Raw genomic sequence first — 12012 nt, forward strand, 5'->3', positions numbered from 1 at the left:
TGCTGTGCGGTGCTGTGCTGCAGTAATAGCAGCAACATGCAACGCGACAGTTGCCTACACCCAGGGGAACTGCTCGAAAAAACACAGGGAAAAAGCACAAAGGAAAGGTAAGCATAGTATCCTGTGAGAATTTCGAAAGGGAAACCTTTATTGGAGGTAGTAATTTGGAAGTTTGTGAAATAACTGAACAAATTCAATTGATTACAATTTATGAATTTTTATTAATTTCTTTAACTATAATTTCTCATTGTGTAATAACAGTGGCGAAGTGCGGCGGTGGTGGCGTTGCTCCTGCAAAAGTTAAAAACATTGCGGCAAGCAATAAAATCAACATTGGTTTCGGTTTTGGCTTTGACTCTCTGCCCCAGCGGAGTCCTTCACTTACCGCCTCGCCTCGCCGCCCTCCTCACCCCCTCCCACCATCCAACGGCCCGTTGTGTAACTGTATTACTGATGAGCTTCAAAATGTGCTTGGCGTGCCACAATTTCACCAAAGTCAATGTCTGAGGCTGCCACCAGCCGCCCAGCTGGGCGAAAAAAGCCGCCGGCATAAGCAGCGGGTTAAGGGCTAAAAAGCAAAGTGAGCCGTTCGTGGCTGCAGTAATGAGAAATGCAGCGGAATTTGGCATGGCCATCAAAAGCGGTCTGCAAATATGATTGCCAAGATTTGAGATTTGAGAATGTTTCATATTCAAGATGAATTATATGAAGGCATTTTGCAATGCTACGCTCTTTAGCCATTTTTTGTGGTATTAGTGTTGCACTTTTTTAAGCACTTTCATAAAACCCATTTCGAGTTTAAAGGTATCACTGTGTGTAATTGAACATTTTAGTACATATTGTGTTTACACCTAAATTGGAAAAATCTCGACACCCTTATAAAGTGATTCCTTTAGCGCACAACCGAATCCGAATCCGAGGTTTGGTCAACTACATATTTGCAATCTTTACGTCGGCAACATGGCTATAAAAATAAATTACACACAGCTTAAAACTTATGTGAGGTAGGAAGAAAAATGGCTTATAGACGCGCAGTGCAACCAAAAAAGCAGCTCACCGAATTGAGAGGTATAACAAAATGACCAATCGACCTCGGGCCCAAGCCGAGGAAATATCCCGGGGAAGTTGGAGTGATGAACGTTATTGCTCTTTTGCTGGCTGCTCAATCGAAGTGATTCGCCCACTCACACACAGGGCACACACATTCGGCACACACATCAATTCCCAATACGATACGGTGGGTGGCTAAAGTGGTGGTAAAGGTAAGGCTGCAAGCCGACAATGAAGACATTAACATGACCAACGACAACAGCCAACGACAAAACTCTCCGTGCCCCATAGCTCATCACATTAATCTTCTTAATACGCCCATCAATAATTCAAAGCCAACGGCATGACCAACTGGCCAAAATCGACCAGCTAAAGTCCGAAAACCGAAAACCGAAAACCGAAAACAGAAAACCCAAATCCCGAAACCCCAACAACTTGGCCAAGTGAAGAAGTCGCCATCGACACGCAACCATATACTCGTACATCGAACCTATATCCGAGTGTTGAGTGAATTATGAGGCACTACACACGCTTCAACTTCTTCGATTCTTTTCGCCTGAAGTGCCTCCTTCGAAAACAGTTTGTCGTCCATCACATGCAAACTAAAACGTATACGAGTAGTACAATTATTTAGCCCCTGCCTCGCCTGACACTGAAACTTTATGGCTCGTTTGCATTTGATTTACGCCCCAAAAGCTCTTTGGAATCGGGGTAAGCCCAGATTCTGTTCCTAATTGTTTCAAGTGCTAATCACAATTGCTGATTAGTGCTGGAACAAACAAACACCAAAATACTGATTATTATTCAGGTATCATCTGGAACAGACCTAAACTTTTTACGCACTAAAATAGTATTTGGAAAACCCCATGTTCTATTTTAAAAACACAAGTAAATCAAATTTGTCAGCTGATAATTATTTAATTTAACTCGCATGTGTCACATATTAGATTATAATTGCTTGTTTATATTCCATGCTGGCGCATATATTCATTAAGCAAAACTGTTTGGTATGAAACATGATGATGCTGGCTTGATATAAAATTATTTGTATCTGATATTTTATAACTCTCTTCGTTTTAGATGAATATGGATTGTATTTCGAAAGTGCTTCTGCATATGGTTGCGGTCTTTAAAAATATTCAATGTCGTCAACTCATAAATCGCTCTTCTTTCACTGCACTTTTTGCACCCACATTTCGCATCTTGCAACCAACTATCGAAAATTGCGAACGTAATTGTATATGAATGACATATGCTGAACGCACAAAAGCGCTGGAGAGCTGCCGTGCTGCCCATTGTGCTCCTGCAACTGACAGGCAGGCGCCTCCCATTCCCATTCCCAATCCGAATCCCTTTCCCAATCCGAGTCCCAGTCCCAATCCTGGGATCCATTGTTGGGTCTGGACAATGCCGAATGTGCCACTGGCTTTGGCTCCTCGCCTGGCTTCACCTGACCCCCGCACCTGTTCGTTCACTCGACAATTTAACGTCAGTTGCCTCATGCGGAATTTTTCTGTTGCCATTCGACATTCGACATGGTCATCTCGCCATTGCCGGTTTTTCACGCCTACTTCTGAGCCCAGCCAACTGCAGTCGACCCCACGCAAATGCCCTTTGTTCCGCGTCGGCTTTCTCCTCAATTGTTGCCCGCTTCCTTTTGCTCTTGCTGATGAAGATAGGCATTCAGCGGGCCACATGTGTCAAGCCTTCGCTGCTCCTTATCGGCGCCAGCTTAAATGTCACTAATTGGGTCAAAGGTTTGTCATATATGCGATAGAGGCCCGAATTGTATGATTCCGTGGGTATAAAAGCAGCGGCCGCCCGCCGACAATTTTAGTTTGCACATCTACAAAGTGAAGACAGAAAGTAAGTAATTGATACAAAGAGCTCCTTCGGATTTCTAAAGCTAGCTCAACATGTTTGAACTGACATTGTTGTTGAATAAACATCAATTTATTTTTAAACAGTAGATTTAACTCTTTTATTAATCTGAAACAATCATTATTTCCTAAACATGTGCATTGACTTGCAGCCTGCTACCAACATGAACTTCTCGTGGCTCACCATCTTCGTCTTGGCCCTCATCGCCATGACCGTTTCGGCCAAGAACTGTCCTGCCCCATTCAAGAAGGAGGGTAACAATTGTGCCGTTCGGCGTACCATCCGTGGAGAGTGCCCACATGGATCGCAATACTCGGCAAATCTCAATCTGTGTGTATACAAAAACTAAATAAATAAAAAACGCTATCAGGAAAAGTGATCGAATACATTTAAAACAATTTGAAAACAAATCTGCTTTGTTTTGCTGCTTATCAGCCCAGTGTTATCGAAAAGGGGCTGCCTTTCATAAGTTCGAATCAGTAGAATTAGACCAAGGTCGAGTTGATGGAATCTCTAGCTCGGCACATCTGTTGGTATATAAGACCCAACTCGGTTGCATCTATGAAAATAGTTGCATTTTGTAGTTGCCCAAGGTGAGTTGAGGTTGCGTAGCATTCCAATTCAAACAGCGGATTTTCTTTCAAGTGCAGAATACGAAAAGGATTTCATAAACATGCTTTTGAAATGCACTTGGCTCTTGGTGTTGGTCCTGTCACTGATGTCAGGCGCCTTTGCCAGCAGCGGATGTCCTGCAGGATACACTGCCGAGAACAAGCGGTGCACCATCGAGCGTCCTGTTCACGGCTCCTGTCCCCCCGGATCCTCCTACAGCCTGAACATTAACAAGTGCGTCCACTCATAAAGATCTCGTCGCATGAAATATCCAATTTCAATTTTTAACTCAATGTGAATACAACAATGTGAACTTTATATTTCTCAGATAAGTGTAGAGGTTTTTAAAAGATAATATAATGTATTAAACAAAAAGATCGCGGATATACCTTTGGCCTGTTAACATCTCAGGTATTCAACTTTCGCCTTTAAGCGAGCGCCATTTTCGAATCAAACTCACTTTGGGCCAATTATAGTTGGCTTTTTGCGCCGGCCATGAGAAGTTCAACAAGTGTTGAGGCTAAACGGGCATGAGTGAGTGAGGTCCAAAACCGATGAGGCCGAATGGTGATGATGATGGCGAGTGACGGCGTCGCCAGGCGGGCACGTTGTCCATTAGTTTATTACCATGTAATTGACTCAACGCTTGTCAGCCGTCAGCGGCGTTGGCTCCTGCGGCTTTAATGTGCTGCATTTAATGCCCTGGCCAAAACGCCAGCGACAGCGCATCAAAGTCAAAGCGTTCCGTCTGTTTGTCTGTCTGTGCATCGCACGGTTCCTAGTACTGTATATATATATATATTGTATATATACATATACATGTCTGTCTATCTCAGCCCGTTTGTGATTAGCTTGATTGGCCCGCTGCCTGTCCGCACCTTTGGCCTTCCCCTTATCGCGGGCCTCTGTGTTTCGTAAGAGTCGCCTTCGGATTGAATCGTCTCACAATCGCCTAACACCGCCTGCTATAAAATTCATTAAAAACTTTGCTCACCCCACGGACACTGCCTTAAAAACGCCCAAAAACGCTGGCGAAGACATAAAAACGTAGAAAACATTTAACAGTGGCAAAAACTTTGGCAAGTCCAAGCTGTCGACAGGATGTGCAGCAAACCCAATTGCATATGCCAATGTAACAAAGTTTTCAACAGCAAAATGTCCCACGCCCCACCAGTGATGGCGCTTCTGAGGCCTCGGGGATTTTTGTTTGTCCGCCGGAAACTCAGACTAGGTTAGGGAATCGTATTTGTAAAATCTGAATTAATTTGGAAAATTCGAAACTCATTTGGTTGCTATATATGCAAATGGTTATACATATTTTCATATTTTTACACTTTGAAATAGAAACTATGTTCAGGTAAGACCGTGTGAATAAGCAATCTGAAAGATCTGAAAGGGTGAAGTTTGAAACAAAAATTAAATTAGATAATTTCAAAATATATAAAAACTGGTATTGAGATTTTAGCAGGCACTGCCAAGTTGTCACCACTGAAGCCGCTGCGCGTCCATAAACTAAACGTCCTTGTCACTGGGGCTTGTAAATTTCTATGACTTGCATAAAAAAGGGCTCTCCCCAGAATGCCTTCCGCTGCTCTGGGTTTCCTTTTTGGTCTAAAAGTTTCCTGTAGCAAAAGTCGGCCAGCCGGACAGCGGACAGCGGACAACGGCAGGAAATAAGGAAATGTCCTCAGTCGTATTTGCAGCCTTGGCAGCGACATTTATCAGTCAGTTGTTGCCATGTCCTTTGGGCCGATGGCCAGGAGTTTGGGCTGCAGGTTGGTCTGGGTTGGACTCGATTGGGCGGCAGCGTTTTAAGGTTTTCTTGTTGGACAATTTTCAAAAGAAGTCTCAAGTGCCTGCCTCAAGCGCCCGGAGCACTTGCAACTGACAGCAATCGCTGCAGTTTGTTGCAGTGGTCGCAAGCTTTTCCATTCGCTATGTACTTGTATGCCATATCTGGTATCCGGTATCTCTGCTGTTTTGGGGAGGCTGCCTGAAAAGTTGCGTCGGCCAACTGCCGCGCAAATATGATGAACGTAAGCAGTAAAGTTCTGGCCAACTGATAGCCGAACGCCGCTACTTGGCCATCTTATAAACACAAGCTGGCCCTAAAAAACTTTTGCAGCCCAGCAAGAGGGACTTGCCTCTGGTGACGGCTCAACTTTATGGGCGGCCACATAGTTGCGGCCTGGCTGCATTTCAAGAATGCTCCTGCTCGAGCACACGGCGAGAAATGGGGTGCACTTGTGCCAAATTTTAAGTCCAACTTGAACCGATAACTTCTGCAAGACATACATGTGTCTAAGTATATCTGAAATATATTTAAGAAACTGGAATGGCTGGATACAAGTTTACAATTTGAAATAGGCACATATTTTTCTCGCTGTGCACTTCCTCACGATACTTTTCTTATCTCGTTGGGGCATTGTCCACCCTCCTGCCCATTGGTAAAAACGAAAGTGTGGCCATAATTTTTGGACTGGTCCTTGCTCTCTGGTGTGTTGCTGTTGTGGTCGGCATTCCTTGGTTTCTGGCTAAAACTTCGCCGTTATTGATGCTGCTGCTGCTACTGCTGTTGGCCGAAAAGAAGTGCTGACGAGGCACACCAACGGCGCCTCGAGAACGGAGGCTACTTTTCAGATAGTTTAAATGCACTTTTACAGGCTTTTTATGACGTCAACCCGTCGTAATTGTTCGGCGTATGAAGTGAAAATGAATGCGAAGCAGACTTTCGTAATTACTGCAACACTATGCTAATGAGTTGGTAGCATTGAAATGCATCGCTTATAGTGCGTTTCACTTTTCAAATTTAATAATCCGCAAAATTACCTAAATCGCTGTGAAATTCCATTCAATTTGCCTGTTTACTATTACTTTTAATCAGTTATTAAATTCGTTTTGCTTATCAACATTTTTGCTAATTCGCTGTTTACACGGCTTAATTCGCGTGTGAAATAATCTGTGTGGCAAATGTCATATCTGTTGTAAATAAGAAAATTACTTTCGTTACTAATTAAATTGGACACGATTTCTGAGAGGGATTACATTGACAGAGTCGTTGAATCATGACTAATATGTGCCTAATTTTGTCCATTAGTTTGAATAGCTATTCAAAACTCCAAGTATTTTGTAGCATAGTGCTGTACTCGGGTGTAACCAAGTATTTTCGTAACCCTTTCGGTCTTGTTTGTCTGCTAGTCTTGTGCGTGCTCGCAACTATTATCCAAAAACTAAAAACAAGATGGCGGTTTCCGGTCTGTCCTTGTGTGTGTGAGCCCCATAGGCATAAAAACTTTAATTTGAGTTATTTGCATGAGTAGTACTCATAGTTGAAATTATAATATAATTCCAGCAGCAGGGCAAAAACAAAAACTTTATCAGTGACACAAAATTTCGGGGGGAGACTGGGAATTATCTCCCATCTCCCTCTCTCTGTGCCTGTGCCTGTGCTGCCTTTGTCCCACTTCCTCTTATGCTCTATTTATCTGCCTGAAATGCTTTTAATGTGAAACTTCAAACCGTAAAACGAAAACTAAATCGGGAGTTGGAACATATGCTCCATGAATGCAAAAGCGATGTCAATGCATGTGGCTCTGTGTGTTTTTGTGGGCGTAAATTCGGGCATACAGTTGTGTTGCTTGTGTGAGTGCATATGTACGAGTGTGCGGTTTTGTGGGCCAAAGTTTTGTTAGCCAACAAGAACAGCCAGACGAGTAAAGCGCAGCGGTGAAATTTGCCAACTACGCGACGCAAATACTCGCCAGATGAATATTGAAGCGCTGCACCTGAACTTAGTTGGCGGAAAATATCGGAGTTGGCTGTCATCAACTTGGCCAATGACAGCAACTTAATCGCTAGCCCAAAACTCTTCCACTTTAAATTGAAGTTCCTCTATGTTGTTCCAAGGAACGCTAGTTTGTAGATTAATCTATACTTAACAGAATTCAACATAAAGGCTATCTATCCAATTAAACCCATTTCTTGTAGTTCCTGTTGAATGCTATTATTCCTTCACACCCGTATTTTGATTGTCTATCATCTGAGGGGGTCGAGTTACAAGTTAATATTGTTTTTATCTTTGGGTCAATATTTTTATTATCTTTAAACCTCCAAAGCTGCAAGCAGTACATCCCATTTCCAGACATTGTCCGGGCAATAACATAATTCTGTAATTCTGCCCTCCAACCCTTTTTCAAGGTTATCATCGTATCCAGCGAGACAAAGTAGCCTTTTCCCTTGGTCAAGTTGGACCCTAATCCGGCAAATCACCAGCAGCTGGCTTTTAATTGCATTTCTGTTATTTTATTATTGCTGCAGCTTGCTGCACTTCAAATTTCTTCATCGCTGGCTTTTGGCTCTCGGTTCGTGTCACCCCTTTTTTTCGCACACTTTTATAGAAACTTATTTTAGCTTAAGTTTTTATCTTTATTTCTTGCTCGACGGATTAAAAAACAAATAAGAAAAGCGCAAAACTAAAAAAACGAGTGGCACGGCGAACGGCAAAACTTTTTATTTGCTGTGACAAATTTTTTGCAGATAAAGCTCCGGGAAACTTCGGAGCACGGGCTTGTGGCCAAAATAAATTTTGGCATGCCGGTCTCAGCCAACTGGTTTCACCCACCTTTCATTTCACCTTCCAGGAAATTTTGCAGAGCAGCGTTAACGCTAAATTAAGAAATTTTTGGCAGAACTAATGTCCCGCATTAGTCAAATGTCAAAATTGTTTGCCACGGACCAGAAGGTTTGGTTTTGGTCTGCACTCGATAGAAGTCTTGAAAACAATTTGAGAAGTAGTCAAACCCAGGAAATATAAACACTGGTCAAAAGCGATTCAGTACAAATATTTAATTTTATAAATAATCATTTTATGACTTTAAATAGTTAAATATAAAAGTACTCGGTAATGTTTACTAAAATATGTTTATACTCGTATATTACTTAATTGGTATTCTTTACTATCTAACAAATTGATTTTCTTAGTGTAGTGAAGAGGTAGAATAATTCCTTTTTATCGTGGTCTTATGAGCTTTGATGGGCATTGCGCATACGCCCCGAAGTCCGCCCACAAACGCAGTGTAATACCGGAAGTTTGCAAGGAAGCGACTATATTGCTAGCATTAAAAGAAGGATGAACTGGGAAGGGAACTGGGTAATTGTAATTGTAGCCATCAACTGGCAATTGAAAAACCACACCGACAGGCAGCAACCGCAAAATGTCATGAGTTATGAGCCAGAGCAATCGTGCCGGCTTTGTCATTTGGCTAATTGTGGCTCTGGGCCACTTTTAATGTTATATTTTCTATTTCGGTTGTTTCCCCCCGGCCAACATGTCAGACATTAAATTTGTTGCAATTAATTAAGACCACAACTATCATTTTACAGAAGATGGTAACATCACCACAGCGCCCTCCAGCGGCCTTTTGTGTTTACTGCTTTCCGTTTGTCGCTTGATTTATATTTCACTAATTGATTTATTGACAGATTCCTTTGGCCACGTCTGTAGTCTGTAGTTTGTCGGCCATTTAAGGCGCCACCTTGTGTACATGGCTCTCCGCTCCTTATTTGATTAACGTTCGATTTTCACAATTTATGAAACTTCATTAAAGAGCGCGAAATACGCGGCGCGTCGCGGCGCGACGTTCCTGCCACAAACGCTGCACGTGCAGCATGCGAAAAATGTTAATAAAGTTTGTTTCTTTCCCCGCACCTTTCCACTTCCTCCACCACCTTTCCCTATCCAATTTCTTATTTTTCCACCCACTTTTCACGAAAGCACGCATTTTGCGATGCCAGCGACGTCGCCATCTTCATCACTGCCGCCATTTTTCATCCGAAATTGAATTCATTTGCTGTGCCCCCTATATATAAGCATACTAAAATATACTCGTACATATATACATACAGGTGGGTACATAGGTATCTGCCAGCATTTGCGTACGTGTTCCCTTGTATTTTATTTATGTTTTAATTTTGATAAATTTTTATGAATTTGCCGGCGGTTATTTGTGTTTTATTGAGTAGTTCCTCGGGCATCATCATAATCATCATATCAGATGTAAGGTATCATTAAATGAAAAGGGAATATTCAGAGTAAAGCCATAAGTTTTTAAAATATTCACTTTACTACTGGGACTTTTCCTGTATACTATCATTAAATCAAATTGCTGAATGAAAAGCCATGCTTGGACACACCCACAAATTTTGCGGTTACCTAGAGACCAACTGAATGATGCAACAACTGTCCAAGATGGTTTTCGGTTTTCTGTATAGGCTTCATTTCAAAATGCCAGTTAACATTATTTAAATTGCAGATTTTTCTCATTGAATTTGTCGAAATAGCTTGGGTGTATAATTTATTTTTGTTTCTTTCGACTACTAGCCAAGCACATACAATACCTCTGAAAAATTGCATAAAATTTTGCAACAAAAAGATTTACTTTTTTTTAAAGTATTATTTTTAGTTTTGGCCTGTTGGCCTGTCAACATGCTTTGCCTATGCATGTCTGAGACCGAGAGCCTGTCCGTCAGTCGAAATAAAAAGAGTTTTGTGTCGGCAGTATTTGTCAGAAATGTCGTACGATTGTCAAGCAGACGACACAAGTTGTGAGGCATCTTGTGCGGCATTGACAGAACCCGCCAAGAAATGAGACTCCTAAAGTCTGAGAAAAAAAAAGAGACATCCAGCTAAAAGTCTAGCTTTAACTTTATGCAATACGAAAAGTCACCCGCATTTGCATAAAGGAAAGGTAAGCAAAGTAAGCAAATGTAACGAGTGACAGACAAACGAGCCTACACCTGACCAGCTCTTGAGCCACTGCCAGCGACACGCCTTTGTATATGTCGTATATCTTATATATACATATATGTATATATATATATATATTTATAAAAGCTGGCAAACTGACCGTCCATTCAATAGCCAAAAAGTTTACTTAGCCAACATTTGGCAGCGCCGCTGCGTTTCCCTCTTTATTCACTTTTTTTCCTCTGCTAAACGTTTTCGAATTGACATTTTGACATTTTGGCATAGCAAATTTCGATTCAGTGCCCGGGGGCGGCGACGTCAGTAGCGTTTCGGCCTGTCCTGGCCAGGAAGCTGCATATGGTGACAGCTGAACAAGCGCGTTGATGGCCGACAGCCTCCAGCTGGAATTGAAGGAAAGGGAAGGGATGGGATGTGGAGGATGAGGCCGAGGAGCAAACCGAGCCATTTGCATACGACGCAGCCAGTGGGTCACTTTAAAGTTGATCTCCTGCCTTATAATCACGATGGCAGTGAAAGCGCTGGTCAGATGGTTAAGTAAGCGAAAGGAACAGAATACTTCAGACGTAAAATGGGGAAATTACTTTAATGTTAATAGTTAAAAGTCACATCGCAGCTCAAAAAATTCAAAAATAATGTAGTTATATCAAATAGATGGACTAGTGCTTTGTTTAATATCAATCCATTCTTCTATGATTACCACTAATTTCCAAGCTGGTGATGCCTTACCAATTCAACTAGCCAGTTTGAACTTTGGCCAGACCAAAAGTGGCGTCATTAAGTCATGTGAGAAATGGAGACAACTGTACGTGATTCTGTTGTTGGCATAGCCAAAATTAGCATTTTAAACACCTCTTACTTTTGGCCTGATGATGTGGCGCACATGGAAAGCGAAACCAACAGCAAAACTGTCCCGCTTTTGTGGATACTTGGCTTTTTAGCTGGCCAACAGCACCGCCAACTTCGATACCACCACTACCACCACCACAACCACAACCAGGTATTCTTGCCATTCGTCCTGCCATCTGCCAAAGCGGACGCGTGTGCCACCATTTATGGCCGGGTGAGTTGGCAACATTTTGGCTATCAGCAGACAACCAAATCGAAATCGAAGTCGGACGAGGGAGACTTTTGGCTTCCTCACTTTATATGGCCAGGCCGAAACTTTCAATTAACACAAGTCGCATCCTCAGTCAAAGCAGTCAAAGCGTTCGATTTTCACGCTCCATGACCAAGTTTGGCTTCGGTTTTGGCCTGGCCAGCACTGAAGCGATGAAAATACCCGGCCACATTAATTGCCGAACGAACGGTACAGGATTTGTGCGGTCTGCGTTATTAACACCAAATTAATCAAAACAAGCGTTTGACAGCTGAGTGATTTGTGCCCGGTCCGTCCGGAGTTGTGAATTAAACTTTGGCGCCACAGCCCCGTCGGCTTAGTTAGGTTTTGGCCTGGCCTGGCTTGGCTTGGCTTGGATTTTTCTAATTATGCCGCCGCCAGGTTGCCAAAGGCCGCCTGGGCCCACTCCCACTTCCACTTCCCAGACTCGCACACTCGTTTATGGCCAACAGCAGTTGGCGGTTGGCGCTTGGCGGTTGGCAAGTGGAAATCTCGTTAAAGACCAACTCAAATCGGGTTCGATGCCGGTCGGCTATTTGCCTTTGATCTTTGGCGACTGTGGTAGTCTCTAACAAACGCGTGCCGC

The 12012-nt window shown here is 42.7% G+C and overlaps 2 protein-coding genes across 2 annotated transcripts; both read left to right on the forward strand.

Annotated features, from left to right (window-relative positions):
• Nucleotides 1–2881: 2881 nt before the first annotated feature.
• Nucleotides 2882–3329, forward strand: LOC120321768. Its single transcript, XM_039375586.1, has 2 exons — nt 2882–2916; nt 3083–3329. Exon 2 carries the CDS (start codon nt 3095–3097, stop codon nt 3278–3280), a length of 186 nt encoding a protein of 61 aa, XP_039231520.1. The 5' UTR covers nt 2882–2916; nt 3083–3094; the 3' UTR covers nt 3281–3329.
• Nucleotides 3330–3408: 79 nt separating this feature from the next.
• LOC6538396 lies at nt 3409–3918 on the forward strand. The gene is made up of 2 exons (XM_002098884.4): nt 3409–3524; nt 3582–3918. Exon 2 carries the CDS (start codon nt 3605–3607, stop codon nt 3791–3793), a length of 189 nt encoding a protein of 62 aa, XP_002098920.2. The 5' UTR covers nt 3409–3524; nt 3582–3604; the 3' UTR covers nt 3794–3918.
• Nucleotides 3919–12012: the final 8094 nt, after the last annotated feature.

This window comes from Drosophila yakuba, chromosome 3R (genome assembly GCF_016746365.2).
Source record: "Drosophila yakuba strain Tai18E2 chromosome 3R, Prin_Dyak_Tai18E2_2.1, whole genome shotgun sequence".
Taxonomy (NCBI): Eukaryota; Metazoa; Arthropoda; class Insecta; order Diptera; family Drosophilidae; genus Drosophila; species Drosophila yakuba.